The sequence below is a fragment of the Mus caroli genome, chromosome 19, assembly GCF_900094665.2.
Source record: "Mus caroli chromosome 19, CAROLI_EIJ_v1.1, whole genome shotgun sequence".
Lineage (NCBI taxonomy): Eukaryota > Metazoa > Chordata > Mammalia > Rodentia > Muridae > Mus > Mus caroli.
The window spans coordinates 38,608,615-38,624,574 of NC_034588.1; the positions used below are offsets into that span (position 1 = coordinate 38,608,615).

The 15,960-nt window shown below is 47.1% G+C and overlaps 2 protein-coding genes across 9 annotated transcripts in view; one reads left to right on the forward strand and one right to left on the reverse strand.

The window, feature by feature from the left end:
* Positions 1-3: 3 nt before the first annotated feature.
* Zdhhc16 (zinc finger DHHC-type containing 16) lies at positions 4-10,002 on the forward strand. Of its 6 annotated transcripts, none has more exons than XM_021151386.2 (12): positions 4-224; positions 1,301-1,447; positions 4,095-4,342; positions 4,513-4,707; positions 4,854-4,942; positions 5,298-5,326; positions 5,877-6,010; positions 6,135-6,182; positions 6,924-7,009; positions 7,787-7,910; positions 8,206-8,276; positions 9,486-10,002. In XM_021151386.2, exons 3-12 carry the CDS (start codon positions 4,100-4,102, stop codon positions 9,598-9,600), a joined length of 1,134 nt encoding a protein of 377 aa, XP_021007045.1. In that variant the 5' UTR covers positions 4-224; positions 1,301-1,447; positions 4,095-4,099; the 3' UTR covers positions 9,601-10,002. The 6 variants fall into 6 exon arrangements, with proteins under 6 accessions (XP_021007045.1, XP_029328283.1, XP_021007047.1 ...); XM_021151387.1 differs by having other exon boundaries at positions 60-224; positions 1,298-1,447; XM_029472423.1 differs by lacking the exon at positions 6,135-6,182 and having other exon boundaries at positions 5,210-5,326.
* A 67-nt stretch (positions 10,003-10,069) lies between these two features.
* The window catches only part of Mms19 (MMS19 homolog, cytosolic iron-sulfur assembly component), a 36,623-nt gene continuing 30,732 nt past the window's right edge, over positions 10,070-15,960 (reverse strand). For all 3 annotated transcript variants that reach the window (XM_021151443.2, XM_021151442.2, XM_029472419.1), the window contains 11 exons: positions 15,633-15,735; positions 15,421-15,489; positions 15,107-15,233; positions 14,123-14,223; positions 13,614-13,670; positions 12,873-13,059; positions 11,580-11,662; positions 11,306-11,470; positions 11,176-11,235; positions 10,529-10,629; positions 10,070-10,452 (listed from right to left, as the gene is read on the reverse strand). In XM_021151443.2, coding sequence (XP_021007102.1) covers positions 10,425-10,452; positions 10,529-10,629; positions 11,176-11,235; positions 11,306-11,470; positions 11,580-11,662; positions 12,873-13,059; positions 13,614-13,670; positions 14,123-14,223; positions 15,107-15,233; positions 15,421-15,489; positions 15,633-15,735 — 1,081 coding nt within the window. In that variant the 3' untranslated portion in view covers positions 10,070-10,424. The remainder of the gene's footprint in view (positions 10,453-10,528; positions 10,630-11,175; positions 11,236-11,305; positions 11,471-11,579; positions 11,663-12,872; positions 13,060-13,613; positions 13,671-14,122; positions 14,224-15,106; positions 15,234-15,420; positions 15,490-15,632; positions 15,736-15,960) is intronic.

The following is a 15,960-nucleotide window of genomic DNA, read 5'->3' on the forward strand; positions in this document are numbered from 1 at the left end:
TCTCTGGGCGTGCCTTTGCCAGCTCCGGGCCTCGCGCCTGCGCAGCGGGGTGGTGATGGGCGGGCGGCGGGTCCCAGTCCGATGGCCAGCGCTGTGGGCTGAGGGCCATGGTGGGTCAGCCTTAGCTCGGCCCGGCCTGGGTCCTGAGCTGGAAGGGGAGGCAGTGGGTGGCGGACAGGGAGACTGGGCCTAATCTGGCTGATTGAGAAGCTAGCAGGAGGCAGGTAAGAGTAAAGGCGCGGTTCTTGCTTCCCATCCGAGTCCCCGGTGTCCAGGCCTTTTAAGTTAAGTTCCTGATCTCTCTACGACCTGCCCTGCGTGGATGCGTCCTCCTAGGTCCGAACGCATTCTCAGCCCCAACTCGCGCATTTCATGAGTTTGAAGACTCAGATCCAGGTTTGCTTTGTACAACAAAGTGTCGAAGATGGTTCGAGACAGCCCAAGCTTAAGCCGATTTTTTTTTTTTTTTTTTGGACCTGAGCCCATCATAGATGGACCCTGCTGCACCTGGAGACACAACCTTTTTCTAGTTTTGTAGAACGACAGACAGTTTCTTCTCTTGCAGGCAGATATACTCTATAGAGTGTGAGCTCCTTAACTATGAATGAGCAGCTTGACGTTAGCATAGCATTCCTTTTGCTTTTTCCCTTTTTAGCATGTTAGCCGGGAAAGAAGCCTTCATTAATAGAATATTGTGCTTTATTGATGTCTGACATCAGCTTGAGGTGGCAAAGGTTCTGGGAGCAGCAGCTTTGTCCGGATGAAATTTGCCATGACTTTGATCTCAGTTTCATCTGTTGGCTCTGGAATTTATTCCTCTCTCCCCTTTCCCTCCCTGTCAGTCAGGCTTCTTTGAGATACAGATGGTGATTTAGTGCTGTTGCCTGCTAATCTCTAATCTGGTGGCAGATGGCCACTGTGGCCTGCGGGTTCTACTGAGAGGTGGCAGTACTTGGAGTGTGGAGAAATTATGCTGGCTTTATTCCTCCTCCGCTCATTCAGGTCATTCGTGCCTTCCCGCCACATTTAGATGTAAATACGACTTTGCTTTTTCTCTGTCTCCTGAGGGAAAACTTTTTCACTTGTGGCCCATTTAATATGTCTTTTTCTAGCCTCGTCATTATCCTGATATCCCATTAGGCTGAGGGGAGAGGGTCCTGGTCTCACTCTGTTCACTCAGAGTTGATAGGCACCACAAGCTTTCCATTTTACGGGTTTGATTTCCGGTTTGATTTGTCCTCTAGGTTATTGATCTCTAGAGCTACGATTCTAATACTGGTTTTATTTCCTTGTTAAGCAGAAAGGATGAGCGCGGCAAATACTTGGGTGTTATCACATTGGTGAGAGTGTCTTTGCTGGCTCCTGTACAGCTGCCAGCCTTTCCTGTTCCTGCATATCTCCAGGTCATTCATTCAACAAGTATTTATTGAATACTTCTACAAGCCAGGTATTAAGATGTTTATAAGCATTTGATTTAAACCTTGGGCATATGTGTGTTTATGTATGTATCTATATGCATACATTTGTATGTATAAGAATTTAAGGGTTAGAGAAGGAGGTTACAGGACTACTTATGGAAAGATTTGAACCCTAAATAGGGTATACATAGATGAGAATTGGTCAATTGAGCCTTAAAGTAGGCATTTCACACAGAACTCAAGGATGGAGAAGGTGATTGACAGTCGGATTCTTTATAAAGATACAGTTTCGTGTATCTCATGCTGGTCTCAGACTGGCTGTGAAGCCAAGGATGATTTTGATCTAATCCTCTTGTCCCCAGATGTACACACATGCCCAGTTTTGAGGATCTTTATTTATTTCTTAGGTGGGATATCACACTATATTTTAGATAGAACTGATTGTCCTGGAAACTCACTCTGTAGACCAGGCTGGCCTCTGCCTCCGAATGCTGATATTAAAGGCGTGTGCCTCAATCTTTCTTTTCAAAGGTTCCTTTTAATTCTTTCAGCTTCATAGGAAGTGATGGGAAAGGCCGGTATCTTACCCTGTGCAGTGGCTATTGGTCTTTTCCCCATTACGCTTCAGTTTTCTTGCAGGCCTTTTTTTTTTTTTTTTAAATCTTTTCATCTCACCTTGGGGTTTCCAAGATTGTGGAAGGAGATCATTAATGATTTTTGCAAAACCTTTTAAAGTGGGGTTGAGCCAGGGTGCAAGGAGAGTACATTACTCCAGTTACTGAACTGAAACCCATCTCCGCAGTAGAGTAGCTGCATCCAGTTTCTGCTGGGTCATGAGCTGCCTGTTAAATAAGTCAGTGAGGTTGCTGAAGGCAAAGCAGTATTCCTTATCCATCCATCGCTAAAACAGATTATTTTTACGAAGCTAATGAGACTATCATGGAAAGTCTGTTGGTGTCTCTGTGTCCACAGTTGTGTTCACTGCCTGGGCAGTGAGCTTCTCCTGTGTTGTAGAGGCAGTGCTGAGAGCCAGCTCAGTGCCTGGGAATCTTGGGGCCAAGACTATCAACCACAGAAATGCTACTTAAACAGAGAAGACCTGGAAAAGCTCCCAAGAGGGCAGGTCCCTCCCACTACTGTCTCATACCTGAAGTTAACTTGGTTGCTATATCCCAAGGAGAAGACTGGGAGTGAAACTGGAGACAAAGTATCTTATGTCATGCAAGTGATGGTTGACTGTTCTTATAGCTCACAGCCATCTGAAAGCTTCAAGGGATCCTCTGGCCTCGGCACTAGGTACAGGCATGGGTCTGTTGCAGCAAGTTTGATCACACTGTGAATCCCAAGATTATGTTATTTATTTACTGAAAAACTGTCTAGTTGTGGTGTGGCTCAGCCTTAGCACACACTTTTAATCTCTCTGACTGGAATACAGACACATGCTTAGTTCACACCTTTAATCCCAAACAATGAAGGTAAAGTTAGTTTGTAGAAGGAAGCACCCATTTTTGAAAGTTGTTGCGGCCCAGGCCACAACACGAACGGTTCAACTGAGAATGGCAGTTCGCTGAAAAGAGAGGAATCTAGACGGGGCGGAAGAAACAATGGAGCCAAGACAACAAGTTCTGATCAAAGCTCAATTTTACTATTTCCAGACACTCAGTTATAAAGGAAGGGGGAGGGAACCCAATATCCCACCAAGTAACTCAGGGTCCAGTAGCAGGACGAACACGTGTGTGCCTCCAGGCAGCAAAGGCAGGTTCCAGCAGTGGGCGTGGCAGGACGAATGAGCCGTTAGCTCCACCCTTGAGCAAGCAGGTTCCAGGCTGGGGGAAGGGAGGCCACAGAAAGTGATATCTAACTGAGTGGCAGACAAAGTGATGAATCAGAGAAAGATTTTGACAGGTTAGGATATGCCTAACTCTCATGAGAAGAGAGAGGAAAGGAAAGATATGTAAGAGAGCAGTGCAGAGAGAGGAAAGAGGCAGTTTTATTGAGACAGTTTTACAGAGACAGGTTGCAGAGAGAGAACGAGCCAGAGAATGAGAAGGAGCCAGAAGATTAGAACATACTGCCAAAGTTAGTATGAAGCCACACATAGTAATTTAGGAGAAGCTGAGAGTGTTTTGAGGCAGAACAGCTGAGATGAACCAGAATCAGCGATAAGTCTCAGGCTGAAAACCTTCTAGGCTGAGATTAGATTGTATGGAGGCTAGGAGCTTCCAGGACTGGGCCTAGGTTAGCAGATGGAGGGGAGACAACAACTAATTCAGGCCGATAAAAGATACTTTTAACATGGTCCACTTACATGCAGTTGTAAAGAAATACATGGAGAGCGACTGGGGAAGAGATACTTGATACCCATGTCTGGCCTCCACATGTGTCCTTCGACTTGAAGCTGTTTCTCTTTACTGTGGCCCTTCAGGTGTAAATTACCTGGGATTCCCTGCATAATCATGTAGTATAATGTAAATATGACCATCATTCCCTACATCCTGTAGTATGGTTGGAATGACGACACTGGAAATCCTATAGAAAAGTGACCTTTTCTGTTTTCATAGTTGATGACTGGCCTAATTGAAAAGTCCTCTAACTTGATGATTTGGGGTCTTCTCACTGTTGGAGTCGAGTGAGGTATGACTCAGGCTGGATCCTTATATTAGTATACTCTCCTAGGAGCCATGCGGGGCCAGCGAAGTCTGCTGTTGGGCCCAGCCCGCCTCTGCCTGCGCCTCCTTCTGCTCCTGGGCTACCGGCGTCGATGCCCACCTCTGCTCCGGGGCCTGGTACAGCGCTGGCGTTATGGCAAGGTTTGCCTGCGCTCCCTGCTCTACAATTCCTTTGGGGGCAGTGACACTGCCGTTGATGCTGCCTTTGAGCCTGTCTACTGGCTGGTGGACAATGTGATCCGCTGGTTCGGAGTGGTAAGTGCTGGGGCTCTAAGAGCCAGGAAGGGATGTTTTATGGGGAGAGGGTACATTTCTGATAGGCTTACGCTGAGCTTTGGAGGCATCTTATGAAGCTCTGGAAGTTCCTGAGTCTTCCTGGGTATTGCTCCCTCACGGCCTTTTCTTGACCTCACTGGTGTCGGCAGGTGTTTGTGGTGCTGGTGATCGTGCTGACCGGGTCCATCGTGGCCATTGCTTATCTGTGTGTCCTGCCCCTCATCCTCCGAACCTACTCGGTACCACGGCTCTGCTGGCATTTCTTCTATAGTCACTGGAATCTGATCCTCATCGTCTTCCATTACTACCAGGCCATCACCACTCCTCCTGGATACCCACCCCAGGTGGGGCCCCACAGGGCCTGGGGCGGAGCAGAGCTGCATGCTGTGCTAGCCAGTCCCATATATGGGAGGGAGAATGACTTGGGATCTTTGGAGGCAGAAATCTTCTCCTACTACTGTGGTCAAAATGTTCTTCTCAATGTGCACAGGGCAGGAATGACATTGCTACTGTCTCCATCTGTAAGAAGTGCATTTATCCCAAGCCAGCCCGAACACACCACTGCAGCATCTGTAATAGGTGGGTCTCAGCTTTGCTCTGAACCTCATTTGAGGGCAAACCGGCCCTGGAGTTAGTTAATTGTGTATCAAAGTATCTGTTAAGATGTAGCACTGTGCATCCCATCTGCTGACACCTAGTCTTCACCATGGTCTATGAGTGAGGCACTACTGTCACTTGTACAGACTGAGGCACGGAGATGTTTCCTTGTCAGTAGCCAATAAACGACAGAACTGTGTTTGAAGGAAGGCCTGGCTGTCTTCAAAGTCTGTGCCCTTTCCACCTCAGCAGGATGCTGGTCCTAGTAGGAAAGGATTGTCACTGACATCTCAAGATCCTTGGCCACCGTAACAGAGCCTGTGTCCCTCCCTCACAGGTGTGTGCTGAAGATGGATCATCACTGCCGTATCCTTTTGTTCTCTTCAGCCAAGGCCTTCTGTTTTACCCTCAGCGCACTGCACAGGGTTCATAGTCATGAGCTCCACACTTTCTCACTAGCATCAATCAGTCCAGAGAGTACTGGCTCATGAGAAGTTGGCATTGGGGAGCGGGGGGGCTTACCATTTTTTGGGAGAAGCAGAATGTTTACAGGTTTTCTAGAATGGATTTTGTAAGAGAAAGGAATTTTCTGGCATGTCTTTTGTGGTGAATCAAAAGGTGTTTGGGCATCTGTGGCTGAAGATGCCAGCCAGAACTGTGGGTCCCATTTTGGCTTTCTATGCAGATGGCTAACCTGAGTTAGGTTGAATATTTGCAGGTGGTTAAGATTTCCTGGTGGCATCTAGAAGCCCTGAAAAGCTTAGACAATTTTTACCTTAACCTTGGGAAACTGTCTCCTATTTCCTTGCCTTTATGCTGATGCCTTTGGGTGATGTCTTGATCTAAGGATGAGCTGTAGGGGGCTTGGACAACCCCAAATTATATTTGATCTTGTCCTTAATTATTCCTCCACCAGCCTGGCTAAACAACTGTGTGGGCCACTATAACCATCGCTACTTCTTCTCTTTCTGCTTTTTCATGACTCTGGGCTGTGTCTACTGTAGCTATGGAAGTTGGGACCTTTTCCGGGAGGCTTATGCTGCCATTGAGGTGAGCTCATGGCTAGGAAAAGACTTAAGTCAAACATAGCACAAACCTTTTCCCAAGGAGTTACTGGGTAGCCCCTTGTCTTAGAGGCCTGAGAGTATAACCCGCACTGTTTTCATCCCCTTAGAAAATGAAACAGCTTGACAAGAACAAACTACAGGCGATTGCCAACCAGGTGGGCAGTCTCCACTCCACTGCCTCCTGCTGCTCAGGCCTGAGGGTTAAGAGTTACGAAATCAACTGGGTCTGCTCTTTTAGGAATGTAGGGGTCAGAGGTTTCTAAGGAAGCTTTCACGGGTAGATTAAGTAGCCTGAGGGCAAGCTGGAAGTCTTGAGTAATCTATGCCAATCATCATTTCTTTGGGTTGAGCTTGGACTCTGCCTTCATGGTGGCCTGAGCAGCAAGGGGTCTATGTTAGTCTGTGTAATGGGGTCCCAGGGGACAGATACCAGGCTGGTCTGGCAGCTTTGGGATCACCCTGTTCATTTTAGGAAACCCCTTATCCTGTGCACTTCTTGGACTTTTATATTGCACTTCTGTTGCCTTTTCAGAGTCTTGCTCCCCTCCCCATTAGTCCAAGCCAGGTATAGATCACCTCTTGTGGGCGTAGCCACATAGTGAAGGATGTGGCTACAGGTTGGAGTGGTCTCCCGTGGTGTCCCATTACTGCTGGCAAGCGACATTCAGAGTAGTTCCTTCTGTGCTTGGCTGTCTACCCACTGTCTGTCCATGTGATGGTGCCACTGGGCTTGGTCCCCCATTTGCCTGCTGGTCTCATTTCCTCTGTGGCTTTAATCCCCATTTTTATCTGCCTGGTTTTATATTAATTCCTGCCCGTAGGTGCTTGGGGTTCTGGTGACAGTTTCTGGGACTGGCACAGCACGGGGGCCAGGCTTCGCTGTTTTCTTTTTGTAGACGTACCACCAGACTCCACCACCTACCTTCTCCTTTCGAGAAAGGATAACTCACAAGAGTCTTGTCTACCTCTGGTTCCTGTGCAGGTATTTAACTCAGTTTTAATAGTCCCCCATCGTCCCCTCCTCCTCCTGGGTTCTTGATATAGCCTTGGCTGTCCTGGAACTAGCTCTGTACACCAGGCTGGACTTGAATTCCTAGAGATCTGACTGCTTCTGCCTCTTGAGTGCGGGGAGTAAGGGCATATGCCATCATTGCCTGGCTCCATTTGGTAATTTTAAGGGAGGGCAGCATTAAGAAAAACCTTTTTAGATGCCATTGTCCTGGTCTGAGGCTGGCAAAGAGTGCTTTTCTTATATATTTTTGGGGCAGAGAACAATGGAATGTGACTATTAAGTACCAGTGGTACAATCATGCTTGTTATGGGACAAGGTAAAGCTCCTGTTTTATTGATCCCTATCCAAAAAGAACATGGCTCTATTTACTGAGAAGGGAAATCAGAAACTTAGAGGAATAAATGGATTTCTTCTGCAATGCACAGCTAGGAGTTGCAGAGTTGGAATATGAATTTCTGACAACCAAGTACAACCCCTTATGCTTGTATGAGCCTTCACTATCTTCTGAGCATGGACATTTTAAGAAAGTCTACATTTTTCTCAGTGGTAGACTTATTTCCCCATCTTCCTTTCCATTACCACTTTTCTCTAGCCTACTTTAACAAATCTCTACTTTAAAACGTAGAATACGTGCTCACCTAGGCCCTATATGAGATCAGGAAAATGAAGCAGAGAGGCTATGAGCCAGTCATAACCACAAGTTTGACTCCTGTCTTCCAGCTAAGTTCTATCAATTTTGCCTCTTAGTTCTGTGGCCCTGGCCCTGGGTGCCCTAACCATGTGGCATGCTGTTCTCATCAGTCGGGGTGAGACTAGCATCGAAAGGCATATCAACAAGAAGGAGAGGCGCCGGTTACAGGCCAAGGGCAGGGTGAGTGGGGAAGGGACTGGGTGAGCAAGTGGGGAACTGATTGTATGTCTAATAAACAGACCACCATCGGGGCTGACTTAGACAAGTTTCTAGCTTTTTGTTTTATTTTAAAGCTGGGTCCCATTATGTAGCTCTGGCTGGCCTGGAATGCCCAGTGCTGGGGTCAAAGGCATGTATCACCACAACCAGCCAACAGGTGTCTTAAAAGCTAGACTTTGCTTACAGGAACCCCATCATCTCCAAGATGAGAAGGAGATTAAGTTGAAGAGTAGCAATGTATTTTTCTTGTCTCTAGGTATTTAGGAATCCTTACAACTATGGCTGCTTGGACAACTGGAAGGTGTTCCTGGGTGTGGACACAGGAAGGTAAGCACAGACAGAGCAGTGCCGTGCAACAGAACCGTGATGGGGAGGTGGTCCACACCCAGGAGAGAGACTGTAATTGAGCTGAAGCAACAGGGAAGGTGGTCTGTCCACAAGAGCAGAGGCTGGTTAGTGCCACTGGAGCCTGCAGTTAGGTTTCATCCTCAGAAGAGCCGCGTGGGACCAGCTTTGTGTTATACATTTGGAATAACTACCATTTTATTTGACCCATTGGGGCCTGAAGCTAAAACTTTTTTTTTTTTTTTTGGTTTTTTGAGACAGGGTTTCTCTGTATAGCCCTGGCTGTCCTGGAACTCACTTTGTAGACCAGGCTGGCCTCGAACTCAGAAATCCACCTGCCTCTGCCTCCCAAGTGCTGGGATTACAGGTGTGCACTACCATAAAGAAAATAAAAGTATTTTTTCTGTGTACATGTATGCATATCATGTGCATGTCCGGTACCTGAGGTCGGGAGAGGGCACTGGATGGATCCATTGGGACTGGAGATGGTTACAACTTGCCATATGGGCACTAGGAATCAAAACTGGGTCCTCTGTAGGAGCAACCAGTACTCAACTGCTGAGCCATCTCTCCAGCCCTAAAACTGGTTTAAAAGGTATGGTTCAAGACAACTAGAGAAGAGCTTGTGGCTAGGCACTGCAGATTACTAGGCTAGGCATGATTATGTACGTCTGTAATCCCATCGCTTGGAAGGCACAGGCAGAGGATCAGGAGTTTGATGGCTTTGCCCCTCCTCACCCTATGTCCACCCTGACGGTTACTGAGGGTAGCAGTCAGATGAATCTGTGTCAGTCCTTCCTTCCTCTTTGCCCCATCGTCACCACATTCCCACCTCTACTGTGCTTGCAATCTCTTAAAAGATTGTGGCTGGTAATGGCAGCCCACGCCTGGAATCCCAGCACTTCAAGACCAACCCTATCGTGAAACAAAAATAAGTGACTTAAATTGAGAATTCTTAAGCTCTGTCTCCCCACTTTCTAGGCTTTTTGTGCTGAAACATAAATTAAAACTTTTCTTAAATTAAAAAAAGTGCTTAAGATGCCTTCAGAGCCCCAGAGAATACAGTTCTGACAGAATCAGATAGAGATGAGAACTCTGTCTTTTTGTTTGATGTATGCTTGCTACAGGGCAAATGGGAAGGACAACCAAGAATTGAGAACTAAAGAGATTTTCCCCCATCATTCCTCACAGGCATTGGCTGACCCGGGTGCTGTTACCTTCTAGTCACCTGCCCCATGGGAATGGGATGAGCTGGGACCCTCCTCCCTGGGTGACTGCTCACTCAGCCTCTGTGATGGCCGTGTAAGCCACAACTTGAATACTGTTTGATGTTTATCATCTCTGAAGAGCTACCAAGGGCAGCTTTTCCTGGAATCCATGACCATGAAGAGCCATCAGGCTTGCCTTAGAGTACTACACAGGGACCATCAAGAACAATCTTCTGCCACCTAAAAACAAGATGCAGCGTGCAGAAACTCAAGGACTGACGTCCCTTTACTCAGGCAAATAAGTCTTCGCTGCAGCCGAGCTCTAGGTCACAACACTGGGCTAACACCATCTCTTTCACTTTGGGAAAAGATCCATCAGGTATGTTCAAATTCTGGCTTCTCAACCGGACAAAGACAGTAAGCCTATTGCCAAGGTCACTGCCATTTCTCACGTGCTACAGAGGGAGCGAAAATAAAGGCATTTGATTTGTAAAAAGGTATGTAGCTTCTCTCTGCCTCGGTGTGTGCTTCTCTAGCATCTGTACAATAAGGCAATACACGTGAGTCTGCCCATTACAAAGAAGGCTTTATTCTCTGGCAGGTGAACTCAAGTAAGACCATCCCTAGTTCTCTAGGTCACACTCAGCTGCACTGACCCTTCAGCAGCACAGCTTCCTATTCCTGACAGGACACGGGAGAGCCCCAACATCCAAGGTCTTTTCCTCAAATACAAGTCTCGGTCTCTTCAACAATCCATTAGAAGTCATGGCTCTTTAAGAGTTTTGCACAGCCATGCAGGAGAGGCCCAGCATTTGTACTGCATCCATGGGAAGGCAGGCCAGTAGTCTTGCCTTGTGGGATGGCTCAACAGTTAGTACTTGCAGGTTAGATTGTCAGGAGGGTTTAGGCCATGACCAAGGGCTCAGCTTCCCGGGCTCCCAAGTAGGAACCTGTAGACATGAAGAATGTTACACACTATTCTGAGGTTCTCCTTGGTCTTGCCATTCCCTTCAGCCAACAGCTTACCATTCTCCCCTCGCTGACACTGCTTCCTTGCGCACAAGTCTCTTCTTGTCGTCCAGAGGCTTGGCTAAGGCTCGGATCACCTGAGATTTGTATGGCAGTAGCTGTGAAGTCAGAGACATCATCTTACTCTTGCTTCTGAGCAACAGGAAATGATGCTTCCCACACCATGCAGCTCACATTCTGATGGAAGTGAAATGCACCCGTGTATGCCTGGTGTCATGAGGCCAGATAAGGGCACTGGATTCCCTAGGAAGGACATTACAGTTGAGTGTATACTGCTAGGTATGTGGGTGCTAGGAATCAAACCTGGGTCTTGCTGAAGAACAGCCAGTGCTCCCAAGCAGTGGGCCATCTTTCCAGTCCCATTGTTCTTATTTGGTGTTTGAATGTTGGATGACCAATGTTACGAGGTGGTCAGAATTTACTAGATCCATTCTGTGCTCAGGGGAGGGGGTGGTAGCATATCTATGCTTATCTATGTGTACCATGTATGCAATTCCTGTCTTACCACACTCAGTTGGTGGCTAATCTCACTTGAAAGCAAAAAAGTATTCAACCAGGTATGGCAGTGTACATGAGTCAGGCCAGCATGGAGAACAGTGATTACCCTGTCTCAAACAGGCACTTCTGACTCTTCAGAGACTTACCACAGAAGTGGGGAGGCGAGTGAGAGCGTGCATACACTGCAGAGCAGCAATCCGGACAGCCTGAAACACAAATGAGGTCAGGGGAGACAAAAGGAGAAAGGTACTGAAGGGTGTGCTGGGCTCAACGCACCATTGAATGACTGGAGCTGAGGTTTAGGAATTTTGTAACCAGAGTGTCAACATGAAGACTCATGATTTGGGGTGCTTCCAGTAGTAGGGGTTGGAGACAGCTCAGAGTGGAAAGCTGGACCACAGAGTCAGGGCAGGATAGTGCTTCCAGCAGCAAGGAAAGAAGCTAAGGAACAATGGAAAATAGGATGCACGTTATGGTCTTGGATCTCCCTCTACCAGCTGTAGCCATGGGAACAGCCCCCTCCCTTGCTGAGGGTGCCTGCAGGACTTACTGTGGGCAGCTCTGGTAAAAGCACAGGCTTGGGTAGCCTGTTGAGTACGTGAGACAGACCCTTCAGATAGTTTGGCTTCACATCTGGGGATAGAAATAAAAAAAAAAAATGTGTGGGAGACAAACTGGGGTTAGACATTCAGTTTGAGAATTCAATCTCTAACTCACATGAGTAGGTATATCAGCTTATATAATAAGATGTGGTGACTGAAGCCTATTCAGCATTCAGGAGGCTGAGGCAAGGGGATTCAAAGCCAGTCTGAGCTAGACAGTGTGAGATCTGCCTAAGAGAAGGGTTGAGGCTAGGAACGATAGGTCAGGTGGGAAAGTACTTTCTGAGAAACATGAGGACCTAAGTTTTAGTCCCATTGACCCATAGGTACTATAAGTGCTGTAGTGCACCTGAGTGGAGACAGGGCACCTGGCTTGCTGGCTAGCTGATCTTGCCAAAGCAGCACGTTTGAGGTTCACTGGGAAATCCTGTCTCAAAAAAATGAAGTAGAAGCACTGGCAAGATAACTCCTTAGGTAAAGCATTTATGACCTAGCTCAATTCCTGGAACCCATTTGGTACAACTAACTTGGTTAGCTGTTCTTTGACCTCCAGGTGTACATATCTTTGTGCATGTACACACACACCACACACACATACAACACGGAGAACAATGGAAGAACATGTTATCAGGCCATCAAACTGGATCAGCAGGTCAGTGGGTATAGGCACCTGCTGTTAAGCCTGATTAGCATTCAATCATTGGAAGCTACATGGTGGAAGGAGAGACTTCCACAGACATATTGTGGCAAGCAATTAATACATAAAAAATGTAATAGGGCTGGAGAGATGGTTCAGTTGTTAAGAGCATTGACTGCTCTTCCAGAAGTCCTGAGTTCAACTCCCAGCAACCACACGGTGGCTCTGTTAAAGTATTGGATGCTGACTTTTGGCTCCCACACAAACATTGTCTCTGTCTCTCTGTCTCTCTCTCTCTCTGTCTGTCTCTGTCTCTCTCTCTCGGTGGCTCTGTTAAAAAAAGTATTGGATGCTGACTTTTGGCTCCCACACAAACATGTCTCTGTCTCTGTCTCTCTCTCTCTCTCACACACACACACGAGTTTAATAATGTTTGATTATGAACACTCTTGAGCTCATAATAGCTCAGATGTACTCATCAGGGAAAAGTGGGATTTAGTACAGCTCTGTAGGCATAGACCACAATATAGCATTTGGGTCCTAAATTACTGTAGGGGCTTATGGCCAAGAGTAGAGGTCCATATATTTGGAGATCAGCTTTCACCTTGGGGAGCGGCATGGAAACCTTGGACCAAAGCAGGCACATTGTCTGTGAAGAACCGCTGGCGGAACATGATCCGAACATCAGCATGGCCGGCACGAGTCAACACATCAGTGCAGTCAGACATGAGCAGAGAGAAGCCATCAGCTGCTGCACAGCCAAGTTCTGGATCACTGAGGAGGCCCATGAGCTAGTGAAAAACCAAACAAACAAACCAGCCTTTTAAGTGTGCTAGAAAGAAAAATCTCAAACACCAAAGAGGATGAAACCCTTGTAAGAATAAGAGACCAGGGCCTGAAGAGGTGGATCAGTGGTTGAGTGCACTTGCTGTTCATCCAGAGAACTTGTGTAAGTTTCCCACATGGTAGCTTACAACCACCCATAACTCCAGTTCCAGGGGATCTGACAATGTCCTCTGCCCTTCTCGGGCAGCAGGGATGCATATGGCACATCCTATAAACAATGGCCACATGTGCAAAACATAAACATTTTCTGTATGTATGCATGTATGTATGTATGTATGTATCAATCAATCAAGACAGGGCTTCTCTATGTAGCTCTGGCAGTCCTGGAACTCTTGAGGTAAACCAGGCTGGCGTCAAACTCAGAGATCTGCTTATCTCTGCCTGAGTGCTGGAACACAAGGCACCACACCCAACAAAGTTTAAATCTTTAAATAGTAAGAGGTAAATAGGATCCAAGGCAAGTTCTTTTTTAGATTTAAGTTATGTGTTAGAAACTTACCCGGGTGGTCAGGCAGGCACTGAGAGGATGGTATCTGAGGACTAGAGCCTTGGTTACCTGCAATCACAGAAAAGAGCAATCAAACTCCAGAAGCCAGAGGCACTTATAGTCACTCCTGCTACATGTGGCTCGGGGCTTTGGTGGCTTGGATGAGATGTCTGTCTCTAGTAAATCTGGCATTTGAGGACTTAGGAGGTCTGGCCTTGCTGGAAGGAAGAATGTCACTGGGGGTAGGTTTTGAGGTTTCAAAAGATTTAAGTCATTCCCAGTCTCTCTGCCTCCTGATTTTAGATCAAGCTGTTTCTGCTGTCATGCCTTTGCTCTGCCATCACTGACTGACTCCCTGAGACAAGTTTAAACCCAATTAGATGCTTTCTTTTTAAGCTATTTTAGTCATGGTATTTTAACCCAACAATAGGAAAGTAACTACTACAGGGGCAAAGAGGAATTTTTTTTAAAAATCTGACACACTTATCTGAGTCTAGCCAACATCTATGCTACCTCCTTACCCAGAGCAGCAGTGTGAAAGCCTGATCACGGGAGGATTCAGAGGCCAGGCCCGCCTCCACTGTGCCCACAGCGAGCTGGAGGAACTCCTCCAACTGCTGCCCTAGAAAGAGGAAGGAGGACATAGTAGTCTGTAGGTTGTTCTTTAAGGACAAAGGATGTAAAGGACCCGGTGCTGAGGACATACGAAACTATTAGAAAAAGACAACCAAAATGGCAGAATGCCAGCAGGACGGACTGGCAGAGTGCAGTACTCAACACAGGGTGCTGGCCCCTGAGAGCTGTCTACTCCAGTAAAGACTCACTCTGTGGAGGCTGGAGAGAGAGCTCAGCACTTGAGAGTACTAGATGCTCTTGCAGAAGACTGCGGTTTGGCTCTAGAACCCATATGGCAGGTCACAACCATATACAACTCCAGTTCCCAGGGATCCAATGCCCTCCTTTGGCTCCCAAGGACACCAGGCACCCATGTGGTGGACATAACAGGTAAGTTTTCATATACAAAAGATAAGCATCTTTTAAAAACATTTCTATGATCTTTAAGTATGTGTATGCAAGTGTCTGTGCAGCTATGTATACTGAGTGCAGGCGCTCCTGGAATCCAGAGGGTGCCATCATATTCTGGAACTAGACTTACAAGCAGTTGCGAGTGTTCAGACGTGGCTACTGGGAATTGCTCTATGAGCACAGTACATACACCTAACCCCTGAGCCATCTCTTTAGCCCCTACTTCCCACATTCTTGATAGCAGCATGATGGAACGAGATGGCAGGAGTTACTGGAGTCTCCTCCCACTCCTCTCTTCTTGGACCCTGAAATGCTCTGCTAAACTCTAGTCTCTGATAAGACTGTCTGAGAACAGTAGGTGAAGATTAGTCATTATGAGCTCCTTTAAGGAGAACAAGGACTAAATTTGTAGATTTCATCACTAGGTGGCCAGAGGAGGCTCGTGACCCAGCCCAGCCCAGCCCAACCCAGCCCTGTACCTGGAGGCTGCTTGTTGAGGAGCCCTGCAAAGCACTTGGTGGCGGCAGTGGAGGAGAAGGGACAGCTGTGGCCACAGCTCTGCTTCAAAAGCTCCCGCATGAGTCGGTTCAGCTGAGGGATTTCCACCTACAGAAAACCTGGCCATGTAATGGACCCAGAAGACACTTGAACTCTAAGAAATACTCAATAGAAAGCAACATCAGAGTTCAGTATGGAAAAGAACTTTTTTAAGTGGGGAAGCAAAAGACAGCTTAGCCTGTGAACTAAGCCCAGAGGTCATCTTAGTTCAAGAGTCTTAGCCGTGCTCACTTACATTTCGTGGCAGGGAGCAGACAAAAGCTGTAAGTAGTGCAACCAGCCGCCTCTGCCCAGAGGAGCCATCCTAGGAAGGAAGGAAGAGCCCCTTTGAACCTGCCCACCAGCAGAAGGCATGTAAGTCCATATGACCACCACAGAATAGTCCGAAAAATGAAGTCTAAAAGATATAGACTCTAGGCTCAAACATCAGAGATATTAGATTATTACCTGGAATGGCTGGAACTGGTCAGGGAAGCTGTTTTCAGGTAGAAAGGAAGTGTTGCCATCTAAGAAGAGGGGCACGATGCTTGTGACGCTCTGGGCAGCTAGTCTGGAGACAGAGTATCAGGCGTCATCAAGGAGTTAGGGTATGTACACATTTGTGTGCAGGTGCCATGGTTGTCACATATTAATATGTTAATTTGGTACAAAAAAGTCTATTCTAGACCCTGATGGTATAGCAATGAACCAGACTGATCAAAGCTGATTAAGACTCTGGGCCTGGGCTGGTGAGATGGCTCAGCAGGTAAGAGCACCCGATTGCTCTTCCAAAGGT